The sequence below is a fragment of the Prosopis cineraria genome, unplaced genomic scaffold, assembly GCF_029017545.1.
Source record: "Prosopis cineraria cultivar Desert tree isolate PC_DT_omini unplaced genomic scaffold, ASM2901754v1 PC8, whole genome shotgun sequence".
Taxonomy (NCBI): Eukaryota; Viridiplantae; Streptophyta; class Magnoliopsida; order Fabales; family Fabaceae; genus Prosopis; species Prosopis cineraria.
Window position 1 is genome coordinate 11265709 of NW_026555339.1, and position 9357 is coordinate 11275065.

Below are 9357 nucleotides of genomic sequence, written 5' to 3' on the forward strand. Positions count from 1 at the left end.
ATCAACCGATTTTATTTTATCTAAGCTTTTAACAATTATGAGTTATGAGTTTTCACAAGACAGGACTAAACCAAAACAGTTTATTCAGAAAAATAAATGAAACTAAATTTTTATCCCATACATTATACATCATTTCATCCCAAAAATCATCCTTTCTTGTTGGAAATTGAAACAAGAAAGGGACAAGAATATCTCATGAAAGCAGACAAAACATGAAAGTGAGGCATGGATATAACATTTATTAAATTATATAATTTATTAAATTAAAAATTAAAGTATGGGTATATAAATTCAACTATTGAGTTATAATTTAGGATAAAAGAATACAATCATAACTTAAAATCAAGTACATGAAATAAATAACATTCATGCTACATGTATCACGATAACCAAATCATTAAGTTACAAAGTTCAAATAAACTTGCGAATCACTACATTAAACCATCGGTTTTTTCTTTTAGTCGAGATATTTCAAACTATTTCAAATTAATAATATATATTATTAACAAATATACACACACACTGAATAAATAAACAGTTACATATAATGAAAGAAAAATAATAATGTGTACATTATATTCATCATAGGATAGGACATCTTGAAGGTGGTATAGTGTCCCACGAACCATTTTTTGCATCATCTTGTTTTTTTTTTTTTTTCAGGTTGAGATAACCTTGTCCCAATAGGATAGAGCTGACCTGATCAACACAGAACAAGTATAAACACCTTTAATTTTAGTGTTTATATTGCATTCTCTCACGTACTCCCTCCATTTTCAAATATAAGTAAAGTAGCTTAAACAACTCATACAATTTAAAAAAACTTGGTTAATCCTGATAACTATATTTGAAATTGAAAATTTTGGACTAAAATGTCTTTATAATTAATTAGCCATGCATGTTTTGTTTACTTAATAATATATTATTTAATGAAGGGAAACTAAGAAACTATATCATGAATGTTTCTTGAAATTTGTTATTTTGCTTATAAAAAAGAAGAAACCATAGAGAAGTTTTGCTTACATTTAAAAATGAAGGGAATAGTTAATGATCTTAAATAAGGTTAATATTAAAAAACTTATAAGGATTATCGAAACAGTACTTTAACCTGAGGATTTAATTAGGTCTAAATTTATTCAAATTGAGTGTGGTAAAACCACAAAAGACAACGAAAGCTCACCCATCAAACACTCAATGTGATGGCATTCTTAAACCAATCCATACAATTTGTATACATTTTTTTAGTTTTTATTATAAAATACTTTTGATTGCCTCATCGAGATTGAAAAAAGATGGTTAAATCACTACACTTGTCTAAAAGTATATCTAACAAATTTCTAATTTTAGTCATATTTTAAATGAAATTTTAAAATTTTGCATCAAATTCTTTCTATGATTTATGATATGAATTTTAAAAAAGAGTAATATTTAAAAACACTTGATTAATATCTCAATAGGTGACTTACAATAAGCACAACTCATCTCTTCTAAAAACATACCTCAAGCGAATGTTTGGATTTGTGAATTTGAATTTGAATTTTATATTTAAAATCTTACATTTAAAATTCTTTATTTATATAGTTTAAAAAATTTTAAATGAAGAAAAGATATGAATTGAGATTTGAAATGAAAATAGAAAATTGAAAGTGATAAGCTTACCTTTACTTTTTAATTAATGAAAGTCATGGATGTATTAACAATGAAAATATAAAAATGATGGGATTTAAAATGATTGAAATTTTAAATAATTATGCTATTGAGAGAATTTAAAATTATAAAAGAATTATATAAAAAAATAAATTTGAATTTGACTAAAACCTAAATCAATGAAATTTTGTGTATTTAAATGAATGATTTAGTTTAAATTTAAATTTAAATTCTTATTAATTCAAACCTAGTATAAAACAATATAAGTGGCAATTTATTGTTATATGGAATTGGTCCTTGCCCGAAAATCAAAGTCAGGAATTCAAGCGGGCCAGGCCTATTCGGGCATGGCCCAAATAAGCTCGACTCAAATAGGCTCGACTTCCTGAAAAGCCCGAAGAGCCAAATCCGACCTAAATTTCTTTGAGCTTTGGGCGACCTAAATACCCATATTTAATTTTTAAAATTATTTTTAATTATTGTTTTACTTTGAAATTAATTATTTTATTTTATAAAAAATATAAAATATATTTTTTTAATACTTAAACGATATCTAGGACTCAAACATATGGTATTTTAATATAAAATAATCTAAAACTTAAAAAATTAATTAATATTTATTATATTTTATATATTTTTAAAAATTATAATTTTTTTATTTCGGGTATTCAGACCAAGCCCGACCCGATCGGGCTTGTCCCGAATAAAAAAATATTTTTTTAACCTCAATCTTAAATTTTTTTGGACAGGTTTGGGCGGATTTGGCCCGAATTATCTACTCTACCAAAAACCAATCAACTTCTAAAATTTCTTTTTTTCTCTTTTCTTTCTTTATTTTTTGTTTGGTAACCTCTTTTTCCTCTTTATATGCAATATCACATGGAATTTGTCCCTTGCCCCAAAACCGATCCATAGAATTTGTTCTCCTGCTGCCCTTTTTTAATTAATTATTTGACAATGACCAGTATTCCCTTCTATATTTAATATAAGTTTTTTAACCAATCCATATATTTATTTAATATAAATAATAAAATGTATAATAAATCATAATACTATTTATTTACTTTTTTAAGTTTTGTTTAGAACTTAAGAGATTCACTTAGTGTAATAGAAATTCAATATATATCAATAGAGTAAAAATTTTAAAAATAGAATTTCAAAGAATTATAAAAAATAAGTTATTATTGACGCTTCTTCATATAAACAAAATTTCAAATGTTATAAATGTATCTTCATAAAAAGTAATGACAATTTTAAAAAAAATCACTATCAATAAAAATATTTAATCATAAATCGAATAATTATAAAGTGACAACTTTCGAAAGAAATAAATTTACAATAACTGGTTCATACAATTTTTTCATAAAAAATATATTTCAAACATTACAATTATTTTTAGCATACATTATGAATCGTTAGCTGTGATTTAACACTTTTTTCAAGTAACAACTACAATTCTCAATGACACAAATAAAAATAATTGGGTGCTAACATGAGAAAGTGACTATTTTAGTAATTCCGAGAAAAGCCAGGGACCTTCTCTGGATCACGCCATAGCTGGCACCACAACAATCTCACATCCTTGTTCCCTTTTGAGTCAGAGAATTAGCTGCTTCTTGTTCTTCATCATCTTCTTCTGCAACTGAATCTACCTATTCACAAATCCCAAGAAACAAAACATGGAACACAGAAGATCAAGCTCATCCTCTCGTCTTCATCATGGTCTTCTTCTTGTTGCTGTTATTGCTCTCTGCTTCTCAGGATCTGCTAAAGCTTACAAGAATTACACAGTGGGTGACTCTCTGGGTTGGTTTGACAATCTTGAGAAGCCCTCTGTTAATTACCAGAAATGGGTTTCTGGTAAACAGTTCAGCTTAGGAGATTTCCTCAGTAAGTCACTCTCTCACACTTCCTTATGTGTTTCCCAATTCTCATATTGTTCTTTTCTTAGTGATTGTGCCTGCGTCTGTGTGTGTTTATAAATCAAAGATTGGATCATAGTATCTCAGATTCATTGCTCATATATGTCACTGCTAAGTTCTTCCATGATTTCTCTGTTCTTCCTGTTGAGTGTTGTGTAACTCTGATGTTCTTTTCTTACTGAGTCTCTTAATTTGTGTCTTTTTTTATGTACGTGTGTTTTTACATGCGTGTGTGTGTAAGCATGAATATATGTGGAACAGAGATTTGAGCTTAGGATTTTAAATTTACTACTCAAGTACACAAGGTATTAAAAATTGGATCATTTATTAAACCGGCGAGGCACTTATTCAAAAGTTAATAGTGAGAACTGTTGTTGAACTATGATTAAACTGGCCATAAACAAAGTATTTATTAACACCAAGACACTGGTTTAACAGCATATATGTTCCTAGTTACTACTAAGTTCCATGATTTCTCTGTTCTTGTTGAGTGTTGCCTAAGTCTGATGTTCTTTTCTGAACTGATAATGCATGTGTCTGTGCCAGTTTTGGATGTACTGTTAACTGTTAAGTCACCCATTTGAAGAAAATGGTGCTTTTTTTTTATTTCTCTGACTAATTTTTAAAGAAATTTGATTGCTGGTGTTTCATGAAGATACTGCTGTTTCTGTTTGTTCTGTTATATTCTGATGTTAAGAATGTTGTAATTGAAGTGGTTTTTTGATCTGATCACTTTCCAAGTGAAACTACGATATTTCTGTTTATATATGGAAAATTGACGGAAACTTGCAGTGAACATTTTGATTCTCTTGCTTTATATATCTTGTTTTATATATATATATATATATATATTCATGGTATTATGATATGACGAGGAAGAACTGAAGCTAGAAATTAGCTGTGTTTGGGAATGAAGCTTTCAGAAAATTTGTGTGAGAAGTGCAAATTCATAAGCAAAACCTTAAAGACTCAGCTTTTTAGTGATAATAACCCAGAAATGAGGCTAACTGGCATGATTGTATCTTTAGTCTTCATGTGGCTTCGATGGAACGAAAGGGAAAGAAAGATAAAAAAAATAAAAAATAAAAATCTCAGATTCTGATGCCAAACTGATCACTGTGTCTGTCATAAGTGTCACATTTTTACGTTATTCTTTTCTTTTGGTACAAACATTCTCTTTACGTCATTATTGAAAAAGTCAATGATACTAGGGTTCCTGATAATATATACTCCTTTCATTAAAAAATATGAAATATTTTTTAAAAAATTAAATATTTAAAAATATAAAGTATTTTTAGTCTTTCGAGGTGTAATCATTGTTTTTTTTTAAAGTATCCCTATTAACAATGATTTTATATTTATATTGTAGGGTATTTAATAGAGATAAATATAGAAAGATAGGGTTAGTTAGAAAGTATGAAACCACCTTATTAGGGAGTGAGATTCAGTTTAAAAATACTTTATATTTTTTAACGAATGGAGTATATATATATATATATATATATATGGTCATATGCTTACCTTAATTCTTCGAGCTAAATAATCAAGACAAAAACAATGTGTGCGTGGGGGTGTCAACATTAATTATTCTAGAATTTTCATCTTATTTTTTAAAAAACATTTCAATATCTAATATGTTTTATTAATATAGTTTCGAGTATTGTCAAGTTTTAAATAAAAATTTTCTTGATTGATCAGAGGTTTAGAAGCATCTGTCTACTGGCTCTCTTGAGCGTTTGATCTTTCGTGGACCTATTCCTCAAAGAATCTCCTGTTGCTGCGACTTTCTATTCTATTTTGTTTGTTATGTGTCCTGTTTATTTTATTGGGTTTTCGAGTCTATTTTCATTTTTTGTTTTTTTTTGTTTTCTATTTTTTTGGGTTTGTTTGTTTTCGTTTTATATCTTTTCATTCTGGCTGTGGGTCTGGGAAATTAGTCCACCAATTTCTTGGACTTTGTTATAGTCGTTTATTTTTCGTTTTGTTATTAATCTTGTTTCTTTGGTTAACAAAAATAATTTACAAAAAAGAAAAAGAAAATTTTAATATTTAAATTTGGGATTTTGGTTAAGAAACATGACATGAAATATTTTTAAAGAAAGTGACTTCGCTCTGTCACTTACAACCCAAAATCGTGCCATTGAAAATATATGTGATCTTTTTTGTATATACTTATTTTCCAGTCTAATTCTATTGAACTACAACGACTTTAAAGTTTAAAGCTTTTTTTTTTTAAATTTATTTAAGATCAGTTATCACTTAGTGTCCATTTTATGTGTGTGTGTGTGTGTGTGTAATCTTTGACTTTTATAATGCAGTTTTCAACACAGACAACAACCACTCTGTTATCCAGACATACAACTTCACAACATACAAATACTGTGACTACGACGATGCACAAGACAGCGACACTGTCCAGTGGTCGGCGTCGGACCCATCAGCGACGGAGCCGCATTCGGTGGCGGTGGCGGTGCCACTGGTGAAGGAAGGGATGACGTACTTTTTCTCGAGTGACTACGACGGCGAGCAGTGCAAGAATGGGCAACACTTCAAGATCAACGTGACGTATGGCCAAGGGTTACCGAAGAATCTAAGAGATTCTTCTCAAGATTCTCCTTCACCTAATGCTAGCCCTGTGTCTGGAGATGAAGATGCAGCTCCAGATACTATTGTTCCTTCTAACTTCAACAATCCACATGATGTTGATGATGATGAGAAGGCTGAGAAATCATCAGCTGGGTCGTTTGTTTCCGGGAAAATTTGTTACAATTTTCTTGGAAATTGTCTTGTTTTTCTAGGGAGTGTTTTGCTCTGTTTGATTTGATGAGTTGAGTCATTGAGAGGCGCTTATAGTTATATAATTCGTTTTTTTTTTTTAAATTTGTTTTGTTGTTTCTTTATTTGAATGAATAGGCTTGAAATTGGTTGGGCTTTTATTTTCTTTTTTTAATTACTGGTGAGTTAGTGATTCAGTTCTTAGTATATATTATTACCAAAAATAAAAATATAATAATGTGATTGATGCATTCTTTATTGATATAGAAGAATAAACCTTGGAAATTTTAGAACGGAGTTTACGCAAAATGCATTTTTTTTCCCCTTCCAATTGAGCCTATTTCGTTTGTTAAAAAAAAAAATTGAGCCTATTTCGGCTGGTCTAAAAAAAATTTCAAAAATAGCCAATTTTTTTATTTTTTAGTATTATATATAATATGTATTGAATATTTATTAATTTCTTAAGATTTATTTTATTTTGTATTAAGAGACTATATACATATTTAAGCAGATATTTTGAAATAAAAAATTCATATCATTATATTTCTATAATTTTTAATGGAAAAACATATATTTTGATCTTTGCATTTTACTTATGTTTTACTATAAGTCCTTACACTTTTTTCAACATTTTGGGTCTCTATTTTTTCATTTTTTGGTATTTTATATGCATCTAAAGCCCTTACACTTTGTTTATTTTGTGCATTTAGGGACCTATAACATTAAAAAATGAAAGTGCAAAGATTCAGAATAAAAAAAATGCAGAGACCTATAGCAAAACACGAGCAAAGGGATCAAAAGGTCTGTTTTTCCATTTTTAATCTATAAAATACTTTAAAATAATTTAAAAAATAAATTTTAACCTCGATTTTAAAATTTTTAGGTGCACAATGTTTTCAAAAATTGATTCTTTCATATTTATTGAATGTCTTGAAAAGTATATTGTATATTTTTATAATAACAATCTTAATTAATTTTAAGTTAAAATGAAAAAAAAAAGCCTCTAACTCTAGTAATAATCAAATGGTAAAAAAAGAAAAAAGAAACTCTAGCTCTAATTATAATTGAAAAAAATTAATCTTTTAATTCTTTTGCTTGTAACTTAATTTTTCAATTATGACTCATTATAATTTCATCTCCCAACTATAATTCATTTCAATTAAGTCTCTTAACTTTTGATTTATTTATAACTAGATCTTTATTTTTCAAAATTTTTTAAAAAATTATCATTATCAAATAAGAAGGATAAAAAAGATGCTTATCTCTTGCTCTAAAATATCATTCTCTTACTTTTTGATGTGTAATTTAAGTTAACATGAAAAAACTACCAAAAGTTGAGGGACTAAGCCATGGAAGAATTCAAAGTTGAGGAATTGAGTTATACATGAGTTAAAAGTTGAGGGACTGATTCGTAGCAAGTTATAGTTAAAGGATTGAGTTATGAATGAGTTAAAAGTTGAGGGATTAAAAAATTAACTTTTCCATCATAATAAGTTTTTTTTTTTGCTTTTGCACCCAGTATCTTGAAGTATCTGGTATGTTTGGTTCATTGCCCATCCAGTTCACCCTAAACTAATCCAAATCCCCATTTAGGTGAGGCCTTTTTTAAGGAAGTTTTGCAGGTATCACTAATAAGGAATGTTTGCATGCTTAGCTATCCTGTTGTATATCCTAAGACTCAAACGTGAGATTCCAAGTTAAATTATTTAAGTCTCTAAGTACTTGGACAAGTACCTAGGGGTTAAGATTGTGCCTTGATATATGGGCCCACACAGGCCCAACTCAAATTGAACTTGGGTTTTTTGGTGAAAAATTGAGCCAGTTTTAAGCTCCACCGATTCAAATTATCTCTTCTAATTACTAAGAGCATGTTTGGATTAATTTTTAACCTCAGTCGGAATAGGTCAAATTAAGGTCAGGATATAAAAAGTTTAAAAAATATTGTTTGGATGAGCAAAAATTTTCAACCTAAGTTGGAGTGTAAATGAGCATTTTTGGGGAAGCTATTAGATTTAGCTTTTTCCATCACGTTGGGTGTTGGCGTTGATTCATTAGGAAAGCATTAGCTTACTCTCTCCTCTTGTCTATCTTCCCTTGAGCCCCAACTCTGCTTCACTTCCTCGCGTGCGTGGTCCTTTCTTGCTCTCGTGACCTCCCTTGTTTGCATTGCTCACAGGCGGTGGTGTCTTCGCTAGTTGATCTCCACTGTCTTATTCTCAAGGACCTTCGGCTGACCTCTATCTCTCTGACGTCCCTTCTTGTATTAGCATGTCCCTGCTCATCTCAGTCCTCACCTAACGCTCCATTCTCCCCTCCACAACTTCAAATGAACGTTTCTGGCATTCTTGGCTTCCTTTGCGAGTCTAACAGATCCTTATGGCTCTCTCTTGCTTTGCTTCTTCTTCTTCTTGGTCTAGATCTAATCTCCTTATACCCATCTTCTCTGCATTCTCCTCCGCCCCTTCTCTCTGTCATTTTATCTCCTTGGCCAATGACTCCTCTACTCTCACCATTGAGACCTCTCTTCCATTTAGGATAGTTTTGCAGAGCAATGCAACATTAGAAGTTGGCAAGGTGGGGATCACTGTACCTGGTAGTTTTGCAGAGCAATCCAATATTATAATTATAAATAATACTTAATATTTAATACTTCATTTTGCATATATTATTTTTCTAAATTTTAATTTTTTTAAAAGAAGATCAAACTACACTATTTATTAAATTTTAATTATATATAGAATATAATTTATCATTCTTTCATGCTCTTTTTTAAAAATTTAATTTTTAAACAATTAATTTATTTTAGATATTTTAATTCTACCTTTTTTTAAAAAAAATAATTTAAAGTTTATGATTTTTTTAAAAATATCAAATTAATCACAAAAATATATACAATAAAATTTATACTTATTTTTATCATTATATATCTTAACTGCTGTCCTTTGAATCAAATTATCTAAATATTTTCAATCTGTTTAACTGATTTTTTAAAAAAAATATTCAAACATAAATC

General features: G+C 29.0%; 1 protein-coding gene across 2 annotated transcripts; it reads left to right on the top strand.

The window, feature by feature from the left end:
- The first annotated feature begins 3159 nt into the window (after positions 1–3159).
- LOC129318696 (blue copper protein-like) lies at positions 3160–6505 on the top strand. 2 transcript variants are annotated; one of them, XM_054963601.1, is made up of 2 exons: positions 3160–3537; positions 5900–6505. In XM_054963601.1, the coding sequence occupies exons 1-2, from the start codon at positions 3327–3329 to the stop codon at positions 6391–6393; spliced, it is 705 nt and encodes a 234-aa protein (XP_054819576.1). In that variant the 5' UTR covers positions 3160–3326; the 3' UTR covers positions 6394–6505. The 2 variants fall into 2 exon arrangements, with proteins under 2 accessions (XP_054819576.1, XP_054819575.1); XM_054963600.1 differs by having other exon boundaries at positions 3163–3537; positions 5888–6505.
- The last annotated feature ends 2852 nt before the right edge of the window (positions 6506–9357 follow it).